We start from the raw sequence: 14,731 nt of genomic DNA, 5'->3' as shown, positions 1-14,731 counted from the left end.
TTCCATGGCGTTTCTTTGTGATTGCCTGCGATAGAATGAATCTCAGGGTTCTATGGTGATATACGTATGTGCACTTTGATAAGAAATTTGAACTTTGGTACGCAGGACATGGGCACAGGCCCTTCAGCCCATGATGTTGTGACTAACTAAATGCCCAGAGCAGCAGCACGGACAGAACACTGAAGAGCTAACACGGCTACTTGCTCAGCCCAGCTGTCCCGTCCCTCCACCAGGCTGGACAGAACATCATTCCCTACAGCGTGGGCGAATGGGGAGATTTGATAGCGGTTTACTAAATTATGAGGGGTGTAGATAAGGTAAATGCAAGCAGATTTTTTCCACTCAGCTGGGGTGAGACTAGAACTAGAGGTCATAGGTTAAAGCTGAAAGGTGAAATATTTAAGTGGAATCTGAGGGGGAAGTGGTGAGAGTGTGTAATGAGCTGGTAGTGGAAGTGATGGATATGGGAACAATTTTAACATTTCAGAGAAGTTTGGCTAACTTCTGATGAGAGTGGTATGGAGGGCTATGGTTTGGGTGCAGGTTGATGGAACTAGGCAGATTAATAGCTTGGCTGGACTAAATGAGCCAAAGGGCGTGTTTCTGTGTTGTAGAGTTCTATGACTACGTCTGCCTCTTGAGGTTAGCTGCAAATGCACTGCTTCTCACATTACACGTGACCATGAGTGACCCTCCGATAGCTGGGGGGGGGGTAAAGGGGGGGAGCAATGGATGTTGCGTCCTGCTGTCTATGAGATAAGCAAGCCAGGTCAGTACGATATGGAGAGCAAGCCATTGCCCGTGTAGTAGGGTCCCCTCTCCATGCATCTGATGAATCTAAAGGAACGGCAGAGACCGATACAGTTTGGCACTAGCATTGTCGCAGGAGTCTCCAGTCAGTTTTGAACACAACATAGGACTGCCTTAGGGACTCCAGCTCTGGGTTTACCCCCGAAGCCTTTCCTATGAGCGGGTGTAGCTGCAAGGCAGCGGAGGTTTAAGATCAGAGTTTTCCTTCTCCAAGGTGAACTGCCAACCATGGCTGATGAGTTCCATCTGCCCAAAGCTACTGGTTTTAGTAAGCCACCTTTGCCCCTTTTCCTGTCAGTAGAAATGGTTCCACTGGATTTAGTATCTAAGCCTCTCGTGAAGGCCAGGAGCTGGTCTTGATTGCTGGAGGCTATCTGAGATGCACATCATTGGGAGCATTTAGTGGTAGTGGGAACTTATCCTCACTACCTCCCACAGCTATGACAACCTTAAGGAACCATATACCTGGCCACAATCACCATCTCCAGCAATTGAGGGGAATGTAAATGTTGAGTGAGTGAAGTTTCCTTCGCACCGAAGACGCAGGATTCCCAGAACCACCAGTATGTTCACTCACCTGCTCCGAGACCGAGTATTGGTAGGTGCTTGTGGAGAACCTGTAGGTGTTTACTTCAGTTGGCACAACTATCAGGAAATAGCGGAACATGTGCAGTTCTGTGAACAGACATGAGATGTGGGTGTACTTCCAGACATTAAAAATAGCACGCATAAAATGGAATGGTTCAAATTCAATAATTGTTCAACCATACATGAAACTAGCCAAACAAAATGGTATCCCCCCCCCACCACCCCCCCAGGCCAATGTGCAAAATACATTACCAACAGCACACAGCATGTATAATTATGACAGCAAAAAACACATCCAATCACAAAAAAAATATATCTGCAGCCTCAGTGTCCGAGTGGTATGGCCAGTAGATTGACGGTGCCTTGGTCTAGCATGTTCTTTCACCGAGCCGACACTGGAGAGCAGCCCCCAACCCGTGTGGACTCCAGCATGCCTACAGCTGGAAATGTCCACACTCCCTCTGACTGCCTTTCACCCCTTGGTGTATCCACTTCTGTAACAGGCAACTCTGCAACACGATTTTAAATTAATTCAGGTGATGTGGCAGAGGGTGGCCAACGTTTATTGACCATGTCTAATTGATAAATTGGTTGATTGTTGTCACGCACGCCAAGGTACTGTGGGGGGACATAAAGAATTGTTTGGCATGCCATGCATATAGATCAGTTTGTTACAACATTTGAGGGAAAACAGTAACAGAATGTAGAATAAAGTGTAACAGCTACAAAGGAAGTGGAGCGTAGCCAGACAATAAGGTGCAAGGTCATAATGAGGTAGACTGGTGTGTGGGGGGGGGGGGGGTCGGAGGCCTTTATTATTGTGCTAGGGGACCATTAAAGAATCTAATAACAGCCTATCCTTGAGCCTGGTGGGACGTGCCTTCAGATGTTTGAATCTTCTGCCCGATGGGAGGAGGGAAGGAGAGAGAATGTCCGGGCGGATGGGGTCTTTGTTTATGTTGACTGCTTTCCTGAGGCAGTGAGAATAGGCAATAGGTGCAGGAATAGGCCATTCGGCCCTTGGAGCCAGCACCGTCATTCACTGTGATCATGGCTGATCATCCATAATCAGTACCCCGTTCCTGCCCTCTCCACATGTCCCTTGACTCTGCTACCTTTAAGAGCTCTATCTAACTCTAGTTAACTCTGACTCTAGTTTGAAATGTAGCCCGAGTCCATGGAGGAGAGGTTCATTTGTGTGATGTGCTGAGCTGCGTCCACAACCGTCTGTGGTTTCTTGGAGGTCACACGCAGAGCAGTTGACGCATTCAAGATGGAGGTTTTCTACTGTGTGCCTAGGGGTTGATGGGGACATGCCAGTTGGGAGGGGGGAGAGGAGAAAATGTCCAGAGTGGGAGGGGATCTTTGATTAGGTTATCATTTCAAAGTTGAGTACTCCAAGGAAATGCGCACGGTCACAGGGAGACACGACAGAGAAAGCACTGGTGTTCGGGATAGAACCAGTGTCGCTGCAGCCGCTGGAAATCTGAAATAAAGCAGAAACGTTCAGCAGCTCAGGAAGCATCTGTGGAGAGGAAACACTTAACCTCAGAGGTCCTTGGCCTTGCCTTGTATCTGAGTGATAATCTGGTGAAAGAGTGAAGCATATGTCTCCAAAAACTTTGACAAACTTCTATTGATGCACAGTGGAGAGTATCCCTGGTTGCATCATGGCCTGGTCTGGGAACACCAATGGCCAGGAGCAGAAAAGGCTACAAACAGATCCCAGTCCATCATGGGTAAAGCCCTCCCCAGCATTGAGTAAATCTACATGCCCCAAGAAAGCAGCATCCACCATCAAGGACCCCCATCACCCAGGCCATGCTGTCTGCTTGCTACTACCATCAGGCAGGAGGTACAGGAGCCTTAGGGACCTCTCAGCCAGGTTCAGGACTTCAACCATCAGGCTCCTGAACCAGCATTCACCACAACACTGAGCTGATTCCACAACCTATGGACTCATTTTCAAGGACTCTTTAAAATTCATGCTCTCATTTTTTTTTATATACACTGTATTCTTTTACACTTTGGCTGCTTGTTGAGTGTTAACAATGTTTTCAGTTTTATTTTATATTTGTGGTTCATTTGGGCTTTTACATACATCCAGTAGTTCCAAAATCTATTATAGATTCAAACTCCTTATTCCAAATGTATTTAATTAGAATGAAAGGAAAGATTACTTATTTATGTAATGAATTCATATTCCCCATCTGTCACACTGGATTTAAACAAGTGTCTGGTTCCGTCTGATCAATATTACATCCTGTGTGTCACTGTTTGGGTCAAAGTGCAGATGGGAGAAAATGGAGTGAAGATTCATCAATCAGCATTATTACATCCTCAAAATATCCCAAAGCTCTACGTAGCAGCTGGCTACCTGTTCAAAAGCAGAATGCTTGATTTTGCAGAGAAAATATTGGCAGTCACCCCCACGACCTCCACGAAAGATATTAAAAATTCAAAGTATAATACATTTATTTTCAAAATATATCCATATAGCATCCCTTGAGATTTGTCATCTTGCAGGCAGTCACAAACAAAGAAACACAACAGAATCCACTATAAACCCCCACACAGCAAAGACTGTCAAACATACGACATCCAAAGAAAGAACAAATCGTGCAAACAATAAGTAGTGAACACGAACCCCAGAGTCCCCAAAAGTGAGTCAGCGCTGAGGCGAGGGAATCCTCGTGGAGTAGTGAGATGAACACTGGTTCGTCCTTCATCCTCGGCCTCGATACCTTAATCTTTTAATCTGGCATGGCGCTTAAATCCGCTAACCATCCCACCACTTCAATCTGGCCCGAAGTCCACCAAGAGCTAGTGACTGGTGGAGTGGGTAGTCCTGCTGCTTCACAGCTTCAGAGCCCGGGTTCGATTCTTACATCGGGCGCTGGTCTGTGTGGAGTTTGCACATTCTCCCCGTGATCTGCCTGGTATTTCCCAGGATCCTCTGGTTTCCTGTCACATCCCAAAGACATGCACATTGGTAGGTCCATTGGTCACTGCGACTCTTCTTTGGAGTCTCATAGTTCCACCCATAAACGCCAGTCTCTTGTTGGTCAGGGTCACCCTTGGATATTGTGTCCCAACTGTCTACATGATACACAAGTCAGGGCAGTACAATGTGGAGAACAAGCTGTTGCCCATGCAGCAGGCTTCTCTCTCCACCCAGCTGATGAATCCAAAAAAACTCAGCAGAGACTGATATAATTTGGCACCAGTGGTGTCACAGGAGTTGCCAGTCAGTGTTGAGCTCAATGGTGGCTGCCTTAGGACTCCAGCTCCAGATTTTTCCTTGGAGTTTACTCATGAAACCTTCTCTGTGAGTGGGTATAGCCACAAGGCAGCAGAGGTTTGAGATCAGAGTTTTCCTTCTGCTAGGTGAGCTGCCAACCGTGGCTGATGAGCCCCATCAGCCCAAAGGAACTAGTTTTAAGGCACCAGTAACCCATTGGTCCCTTCTCCTGTCAGTAGAAACGGTTCTGTTGGGCTTAGTATTTAAGAAAGGCATGAAGGCCAGGAGCTGGACTTGGTTGTCGGAAGCTTTTTGAGATACACCCCTCCTCCTTTGTCACATCAAAAACAACGGAATCCTGGAATATTGAGCTGCCAGTCCTGCCTTTCCTGCAATCAAGTCTCGCTAATGGCTACAGTATCATAATTCCAGGTGTTGATCCATGCCGAGCTCATCCATTTCCTATGATACTTCCTGCATTAAAATATAGGCCACTCAGGACACTAGAACCATGTTCAACCTTTTGATTCCTAACTTTGTCTGAGGTTTTACCAACATCTGCCTCTAAAACCTCTTCACTAACTGTTCTGGCACTCTGGTTCCCATTCCCCTGCAACTCTAGTTTAAACCCCACCTTCTCACCAGGATATTAGTCCCCATCCAGTTCAGGTGCAAACTGTCTCTTCTGTAACAACTCCTACCTTCCCTGGAAGAGAGTCCAATGATCCAAAAATCTTATGCCTTCCCTCCTACAACAACTCTTTAGCCACATTTTAAACTGTATTATCTTCCTAGTGCGTGGCATGTGTAGCAATCCTGAGATCACAAACATGGAGGTCCTGCCCCTTAACTGAGCACTTAATTCCCCCGAAATCCCTATGCAGAACCTCATTACTCGTCCTACCCTTGTCATTGGCAGCACAACTACGTTTCCACGATCCAACACTCCTTTTTCTACTCAGAGAGTGGACCTGATCGAAATCCCTTCATCGCAAACTTGTGTGCTGACATTTGTGGGCTGCCCCCAGCATAATGCTCACTGATTTGATTTGATGCAAACTATGCATTTCACTGTGTGGTGAATAAACTCTTCAGGCTTCATGCCGGGTACAAGAAGTGATTATAATTGACGTTTCAATGACAAACTCCGCCATCTTCATCAGGGATGATGGTCTGGGCATGTCTAGTCCAGTGGTATTTACAAATATTTGTCATATACACTGGGAAAGGACTCGATCCTTTTTCATTTCACTGTTATGTTTCAGTATACATGTGACAAATAAAACTAATCTTTTAATCTTTAAAAGATCTTTTAAACATTGATCTCTCATTTATCTACAACCATTGAGAGAAATCTGTTCCCAAAATATCCTGATCAAAAACAAACGCAGAACAAGACTGTAACTCACTGAGTATCAAATGAAATGTGTTTTAAAGTTGTGTGACAGGAATGTCTTTGTCTAAAATCACTCACTTGAGTCTGTTATCTTCTCACTGCCATCTAGTGGATGGACCAATCCAGGGCTTGGCATTCCGAAGGAGAAGTGGTCGATCCGATGGGAAAAGTTGTACACTGCAAAGGAAGTTATGGAGTGTTAAGGCCAATGTTCCCTCTATTATTTTCACAGCTGCATGGATCAGCCATTGCTCTGAGCAGGAAATGTTTCCGCGGCCTGGAAACTACGTGGCACTTTAAATGGTTTTTTTTGTAATATGTACATCAAACAAGCACAAACCACAACTCACAACACTAGTAAATAATGTCAGGCAGACAATACAACTGACAGGCGCAATGGCGAATATAAAATGTTTTGACTAGATTGTGTCAGCGTTCAGCGGGCCAGGGGTTTATTAACAATGAGTTACTAACTTCCATTCTGTGTTTATTGTTACAATTTGTAACAGTGTTGTAACTTGAAACACTGACAACATACGTACATCGAGGCTCTAAAATGTTTCTAAGTAAAGGTTGGGGTATGTTTATTACTTAGAAAATATATAGATTATATTCATTAACATAATTAATTACAGGGTATTTCATAATTGTATTAACATAGATTTCCAAATTATATTAACATCATTTAATTAAAATTCTAGCTGCACAGCAACAAAGACCATGTGCATGGGAGCGTTTCGGTTACTGCGTGGCCACGCACCCAGCACCGTGCAGCTTAGAGGGGTCAGTGGTTGAGGTGTAACGTCCGAGACTCACAGAACACTGGTGTGGTCACCTAATCATTGTGCCCACATTGATTGCTGACAAGCTGCCTGGACTAAACCCACCACACCTTCATTCCAACCATGCCACCCTTCTGCTGAAATGGCCAGAAGATCACTCCCCGACACATAGAAAAATGAGGGGAGATTTGAGGGGTATAAAAAACTATGAGGGGTATAGAGAGGGTAAATGCAAGCAGGCTTTTCCCATTGAGGTTGGGTACTAGAGTCCTGGGTTAAGGATGAAAGGTGATCATGAGGGAGAACTTCACTCAGAGAGTGGTGGAAGTGTGGAGCGAGCTGCCAGTGGAAGTGGTGGATGTGACATTGATTTCAACTTTTATGAGAAGTTTGGATGGTAGGGGTACGGCGGGCTATGGTCCAGGGTGCAGGTTGATGGGGCTAGGCAGTTTAAATAGTTTGGCATAGACTGGGTGGACTGTTTATATGTTGTACTGCTCTGTGACTTTATTTATCTATTTACCTAATAGTTGATTTTTTATTGTATTTGCACAGTTTGTGAATAAACTCTTCTCAGGCTTCCAGCTGGGTATAGGTGTCAATTATAACAAGGTTTTGATGACAAACTGTGCCATCCTCAGAGTTTATACCCCTGTTGTCCATCCCTCCTGATTGGTTAGTTCTCATCCTATCAGGTTTCCGTTCTTCCACCTTGTTTATAATTGAATCAAAGACCTTTCTTTCTAATTTTATTTTAATGGCTTCCTTTACTAGGTGGTCCCAAAAGCCATTGGCGCGGCACAGTAGTTTTATGCCGTCAAAGTCAACCCTTTGGCCATTGCGAATGCAGTGTTCTGCTATTCTGGGAATCACAAACAGACACCCCTATGCTCCTTGATGCGGATTTCCACCGTGTGTCGCATCTGGTCGATATAGGCTGCTCCTCAATCACAGGGAATCCTGTAAATGCCAGCTGACCTGAGTCCCAGGTCACCTTTGACCCCCGTAAGCTGCAATTTAAGCTTCCTTATGAGTTTGTGGATGGGATTAATCCAGTATTTCTTCAGGATCCTGGCGATCCTTCCAGAAACCAGGCAGAAGACAGGCAGTAGTGACAGGTTCCTCCTTGTTGTTAGGTTTCCTGGTTTTTCTGTCGGCCCTATTAAGGGCCCAGTCGATTTCTTTCACCTTGTAGCCATTCTGTAGGAATGTTGTGCATAATCATCTTATTTCCTTGGGGAGACTCTCCGGGTCCAAAATAGTTTTTTGCACAGATTGTCTTTTTTTGCATATTGGTCATTTGTTAGTCTTTCTGTGTGTAGTTTCTTTTTTATTCCATTGCATTTCTTTGTTTTCCTGTAAATGAAGCTCAGGGTAGTTTAAGGTGACATACACTGTATGCACTTTGATAATAAGTTTATTTTGAACATTGAACTTTGATGTATTCAGTCCAACTGCACCTGAGTAGGCAGTAGATTAGTTTGGCATGGACTAGATGGGCTGAAGGGACTGCTTTTGTGCTGTCTAGCTAAGACTCTTTAAGGTGAATAATTGGATTTTTCCCTGCAGGAGATGTTAATCATAATTCATAGTGTAAAATTAAAGGCTTCACTGATTTCCAGTTTGGATCTTGCCAAGGTTTCCAAGGTGACCAGAGCCTTATACAGGTCAATAATGGCCATGGGTTCTTCTTGCTCTAACTATAACTCAAGCTGCATGTTTCGAGGAGAAATAGGTTACGAATTGTACCAAAATACCTTCAGGATTCTTCACTAGGAGCACGTGTGTGTGGCCCACAGGTAGCTGATGTGACCTGGAAAATAATCAGGATCAGGTTTAATATCTCTGGCATATATCGTGAAATTTGTTATTTTGTAATAGCAGTACATTGCAATACTTAAAGATACCATCAATTATAATATATTAAAATTAAATAAGTAGTGCAAGAAGTGAGCAAAAAATGAAAAAAAAGGTAGTGTTCATGGGTTCATTGTCCATTCAGAAATCTGATGGTGGAGGGGAAGAAGCTGTTTCTGACATGTTGAGTGTGTGTCTTCAGGCTCCTGTACCTCCTCCTCAATGACAGCAATGAGAAGAGGGCATCCCTGGGTGACGGGGGTCCTTAATGACAGATGCCACTTTTCTGAGGCATCGCCTTTAGAAGACAATCGGGAAATGTCAGGATGTTGAGAGAGTGTGAAGGTAGTCATAGAGCATGGAACACAAGCCAATCGGCCCACAATTCTCATGCCAGCTATCAAGTGTCTATCTACAGTAATCCCAGTTAGTTTGTGGCATTCTGTGCCAGAGTTTCAAAATGTATGTGTAAAATCTGCTTAAATATTGTGATACCTGCCTCCACTAGCTCCTCAACACTGCTCCTGAATTCCACCTCTCCCTGAGTAAAAACATTTTCCAAATCTCTTTCCCCTTAACTTCAACATATGGTCTGATTATAGACATGGTATTATAGGAAAGATTCTAGCATGGATAAAGCAGTGGCTGATTGGTAGGAGGCAAAGAGTGGGAATAAAGGGAGGCCTGTTCTGGTTGGCTGACGGTGACTAGTGGTGGTCCCCAGGGGTCTGTGTTGGGACCGATTCTTTTTACTTTATATGTCAATGATTTGGATGATGGAATTGATGGCTTTTTTGTAAAATTTGCAGATGATATGAAGATAGGTAGTTTTGTGGAAGTAGAGAGGCTGCAGAGGACTTAGATTAGAAGAATGGATGAAGAAGTGGCAGGTTGAATACAGTGTTGGGAAGTGTATGATCACGCACTTTGACAGAAGGAACAAAAGGGCTGACTATTTTCTAAATAGAGAAAATACAATAATCTGAGGCGCAAAGGGATTTGGGAGTCCTTGCCCAGGATTTCCTAAAAGTTAATTTGCAGGTTGAGTCTGTCGTGAGGAAGACAAATGTGATGTTAGCATTCATTTTATGAGGACTAGAATATTAAAGCAAGGATGTAATGTTGAGACTTTATAAAGCACCTTACTTGGAGTATTATGAGCAGGTTTGGGCCCCTTATCTTAGAAAGGATGTGCTGAAACTGGAGAGGATTCAAAGGAGGTTCACAAAAATGATTCCGGGATTGAATGGCTTGTCACATGAAGAGTGTTCGATGGCTCTGGGCCTGTATTCACTAGAATTCAGAAGAATAAGGGGTGGCCTAATTGAAACCTATTGAATGGTAAAAGGCCTTGATAGAGTGGATATTTTCTATGGTGGGAGAGTCTAAGATCAGAGGACACAGCCTCAGAATAGGGGGGCCTTCCATTTAGAATGCAGATGAGGAGGAATTTCTTTAGGTGGAGAGTGGTGAATCTGTGACATTCTTTGCCATAGGCAGCTGTGGAGGCCAAGTCTTTGTGAGTATTTAAGACAGAGGTTGATAGATTCTTAATTGGTCAGGGCATGAAGGGATATGGGGAGAAGGCAGAAGAATGGGACTGAGAGGAAAATTGGATCAGCCATGATGAAATGGCAGATCAGACTTGATGGGCCAAATGGCCTAATTCTGCTCCTGTAACTTATGGTTTTATATGAATGGCTATATCTATTAAGCAAGTTGTTGTTGCTTGTTTATCCTGTAATATTATACCCAGACAGATCGGTTGTAATATAATTTGTGTGAACCTGACTCTAAAGCTGGATCAAGCTTGTATTGATAGTAAGGCATGGTTTCTTTTATGAGTTTGTATTTGAAATCAATACATTGGTGAATGATGTTTTCCACTCAATTGTGCCTGTGTAAGTAATCAGATTGAGTTAAACTGCTATGGGATCCTGTAATGTGTTGGAATGTTGCTGGTTCCTCTTGGCATTTTCTGTGTTTATTGTGTTGAATTTGTTGGTCTTTTATTATGTATTTTTGATCATTTCTTTAATCCTGTATTGCCACAAGGAACTCTTCTGTTTCTGGGAAGAGGTCTCCAATTCTGGCTAGATATTCGATGGTTTCTCATCAACATCTAGTCTGCTCAGATTGTGTGGATGTCTTCCATGAAGAGTCATGGTCTTCCATTGGTAAACTATTCTTCAGTAGTGATTATTATTATTATTGTTATTATGTTCTTTTTGTATTTGCACATCTTATTGTCTTTTGCATATTGTCGCTTGTTTGTCTTTCTTGCGTGCATTTTTTTCATTGATGTCTTTCTATTTAGTGTGAATGCCCACAAAAATGAATCTCAGGGCTGTATATGGTGACATCAAGGTACTTTGGTATAAATTTTGGTGAATGCCAGTTCAATTTCAATATTTCAGAGAAATTCGGATAGCTACATTAATGGGAGAGCTATGGAAGTCTTATGGTCTGGGTGCAGGTCAAGGGGACTAGGCAGAATCATTGTTTGGAATTGACTAGATGTGCTGAAAGGCTTGTTTCTGTGTTGTGGTGCTCAATGACTTTCTGAATCTTGGTCATAAGATCATAAGACCATAAGACAGAGCAGAATTAGGCCATTCAGCCCATTAAGTCTGCTCTGCCTTTCCACCATGGCCGATTCTAGATCCCACTGAACTCCATACACCTGCCTTCTCGTCATATACTTTGATGCCCTGATCAATCAGGAAACTATCAACTTCTGTTTTAAATATACCCGCGGACTTGGCCTCCACTGCAGTCTCTGGCAGAGCATTCCACAGATTCACTACTCTGGCTAAAAAAATCCTCTGCTCTAAAAGGCCACCCCTCAGTTTTGAGGCTGTGCCCTCTAGTTCTGGATACCCCCACCAGAGGAAACATCCTCTCCATATCCACCCTATCTAGTCCTTTCATCATTTGGTAGGTTTCAATGAGATACCCCTGCATTCTTCTAAGTTCTAGTGAGTACAGGCCCAAAGCTGCCAAATGCTCCTCATATGTTAACCTCTTCATTCCCGGAATCATCCTTGAGAACCTCCTCTGGACTCTCTCCAATGACAACACATCCCTTCTGAGATACAGGGCCCAAAACTGTTGATAGTACTCCAAGTATGGCCTGACTAGTGCCTTATAAAGCCTCAGCATCATTTCCTTGCTTTCATATTCTATCCCCTTGAAATAAATGCCAACATTGCATTTGCCTTCTTTACCACAGACTCAACCTGTAAATTAACCTTCTGGGAGTCTTGCACGAGGACTCGTCAGTCCCTCTGCACATCTGATGTTTGAACTTTCTCCCATTTAGATAATGGTCTGCACAATTGTTCCTTTTGCCAAAATGTATTATCATACATTTCCCAACACTGTATTCCATCTGCCACTTTGTCCATTCTTCCAATTTGTCTCAGTCCTTCTGCAATCACATTGCTTCCTCAGCACTACCTACCCCGCCACCAATCTTCATATCATCCATAAACTTTGCCACAAAGCCATTAATTCCATTATCTAAATTATTTATAAACAATGTGAAAAGTAGTGGTCCCAATACTGACCCATGAGGAACACCACTGGCAGCCAACCAGAAAAGGCCCCCTTTATTCCCACTCATTGCATGCAGGCTGTCAGCCAGTCCTCTATCCGTGCCAGTATCTTTCCTGTAACGCTATAGAATTTTATCTTGTTAAGCCGCCTCATGTGTGGCACCTTTTCAAACGTCTGGTCAGCATGGACCAGTTGGGCCGAAGGGCCTGTTTTCATGTCGTATGACACTAATACATTTTCAAATTACCACCCCAAAACATACAACCACAGAGTACCTGGGGATCATAATCACCTTCCAGCCAGAATGTGGAAGTTTCCTGATCCTTTGCTGACCTCAGTTGATCCGTGAATTCTGCAAGCATTCGGTGGGTCGATCAAGTCAGCATCTCTGAAAGAAAAACAGACAAATGTTTTCTCAGGTAGTCTGTGTGGATTTCTTCAGTCTGTTGGAGACCAAAGTCCACAAGCTCCAACCCTTCCTTCAGCGCGCTGAATTAATTAATAGTCCCTTAACTACAGTTGGTGGGGGAGCCAAGGAGGGAAGAGTTTGACTTGTGAGGAACACAGACACCAACACCCAAGCCACTGGCATGGCTTCTGTGGAATTTCAGACAATTATTATCAGTTTAGTTCTGTAAGGTTGTTATAGCCGAGGGTGTAAGTGGGGATAAGCTCCTACGACCTACTAAATGTTCCCAATGGCGTATATCTCAAATAGCTTCTGACATCCAAGCCCAACTACTGGCCTTCCTGTCTGGCTTAGCTACAAAGCTTGGTGGACGCATTTCTACTGAGAAGGGGCTAAGGCGGGTTACTGGAGCCCTGAAACCAGCTGCTTTGGGCAGATGGGGCTCGTCAGCGGTGCTCGACAACTCATCTAGGAGAAGGAAAACTCTGGTCTCGAACCTCCACTGCCTTGCGGCTAAACCCACTCATGGGGAGGCTTTTGGAGTAAACCCCGAGGGAAAAGTCCAGAGCTGGAATCCTGAAGGAAATCCTACATTGATTTCAATGCTGATTGGCAACTCCTGCCATGTTGCTGGTGCCAAACTGTATCTGTCTCTTCTGTTCCTTTGGATTGCTCAGCTATGTGGCGAGGGGGAGCCTGCTGCCTGGGCAACAGCCTGCTCTCCATGTCGTGCTGGCTTGTGCATCGAGGGGACAGCTGCGATGCGACATCATGGTCGACGCCACCCAGAGGAGAGGCTCTGGTTTCTTAAATGTTCAAGAAAGAAAAGAATATTTTGGGTTGATACAACTTGGTGATGTTGTCTGCAAAGTGATTGGATTAAAGGAACAATCTCAAAAGCTATTTTTTTTTATTTTTAGAATTTAACAACATTTGCACAGTAGCTATTTAATAGGTACCTCCTTTACCAAATAAAGTGGCCACTGAGTGTACGTGCATAGAACATAAAACTGTACCACACAGGAACAAGCCATTTAGTCTATAATGCTAGGCTGAACCCACTCAAAAACAAATCAAAAACACCCAAACACTGATCCCTCCTACCTACGCAATGTCCATATCCCTCCGTCTTCCTTACATCCATGTGCCTATCCTGGCATCTCTTAAAAGCCCCTAATGTACTTGCTTCTACCACCTTAGCCAGCAGTGCATTCCAGGCATCCATGACTCTGAGTAAAAAGATTTATCCCTCACATTCCCCCTGAACCTACCCCCTCTCACCTTCAGTGCATGCCCTCTGGTATCAGACACTTCAACCCTGGGAAACAGATGCTCCCTGTCCACTCTATGCCTCTTATTATCTTGTAAACCTCTATCAGATCTCCTCTCAGCCTCTGATGTTCCAGCGAAAACAACCCACGTTTGTCCAGCCTCTCATGGTAGCACGTGTCCTCTAAACCAGTCAAAATCTTGGTAAAGCTCTTCTGCATCCTTTCCAAAGCCTCAAGATCCTTCCTGTAGTTGAACGACCAGAACTGTATGCAATAATCCAGATGTGGCTAATCAGAGTTTTATAAAGTTGGGAAGTTTATAATGTTCATGGTCTTCTGCTGCTGTAGCCCATCCACTTCAAGGTTTGATGTGTTCCGAGTTCAGAGCTGCTCTTCTGCATGTCATTGTTGTAACGTGTGGTTATTTGAGTTACTGTCGCTTTCCTGTCAGTTCGAACCAGACTGGCCATTCTCCTCTGACCTCTCATTAATGATGCTTCTTCGCCTACAGAACTGCTACTCATTGGATGTTTGTTTTTTGCCCTACTCTGTTAACTCGAGAAACTGTTGTGCATGAAAATCCCAGAAGAGAAGCAGTTTCCGAGATACTCAAACCAGCCCTTCTGGTACCAAGAGTCATTCCCCGGTCTAAGTCACTCATCGCATTTCTTGCCCATTCTGCCTGTCGCTTGATGGGGTATGCTCATCTCAACCACATCACTACAGTTGGAGATTAGAAAAGCAGGACGGAGTCATTTTCTCAGTGTGGAGTTGCCCATTGTTGGAGGACATGCATTTAAACTGAGAGGGGGAAAGCCT

The 14,731-nt window shown here is 44.1% G+C and overlaps 1 protein-coding gene across 1 annotated transcript in view; it reads right to left on the bottom strand.

Annotated features, from left to right (window-relative positions):
* LOC140729745 (endoplasmic reticulum-Golgi intermediate compartment protein 2-like) overlaps positions 1-14,731 on the bottom strand; it is a 47,625-nt gene that overhangs the window by 11,865 nt on the left and 21,029 nt on the right. The window contains exons 7-10 of the mRNA XM_073049904.1: positions 12,525-12,620; positions 8,575-8,630; positions 6,114-6,212; positions 1,388-1,485 (exon numbers count right to left, since the gene is read on the bottom strand). Of these exons, the coding sequence (XP_072906005.1) occupies positions 1,388-1,485; positions 6,114-6,212; positions 8,575-8,630; positions 12,525-12,620 (349 nt within the window). The remainder of the gene's footprint in view (positions 1-1,387; positions 1,486-6,113; positions 6,213-8,574; positions 8,631-12,524; positions 12,621-14,731) is intronic.

Source organism: Hemitrygon akajei, chromosome 6 (genome assembly GCF_048418815.1).
Source record: "Hemitrygon akajei chromosome 6, sHemAka1.3, whole genome shotgun sequence".
In the NCBI taxonomy this organism is placed as follows: domain Eukaryota; kingdom Metazoa; phylum Chordata; class Chondrichthyes; order Myliobatiformes; family Dasyatidae; genus Hemitrygon; species Hemitrygon akajei.
The sequence above is the reverse complement of the archived record's forward strand: the minus strand, read 5'-3'. Positions and strand labels throughout refer to the sequence as shown.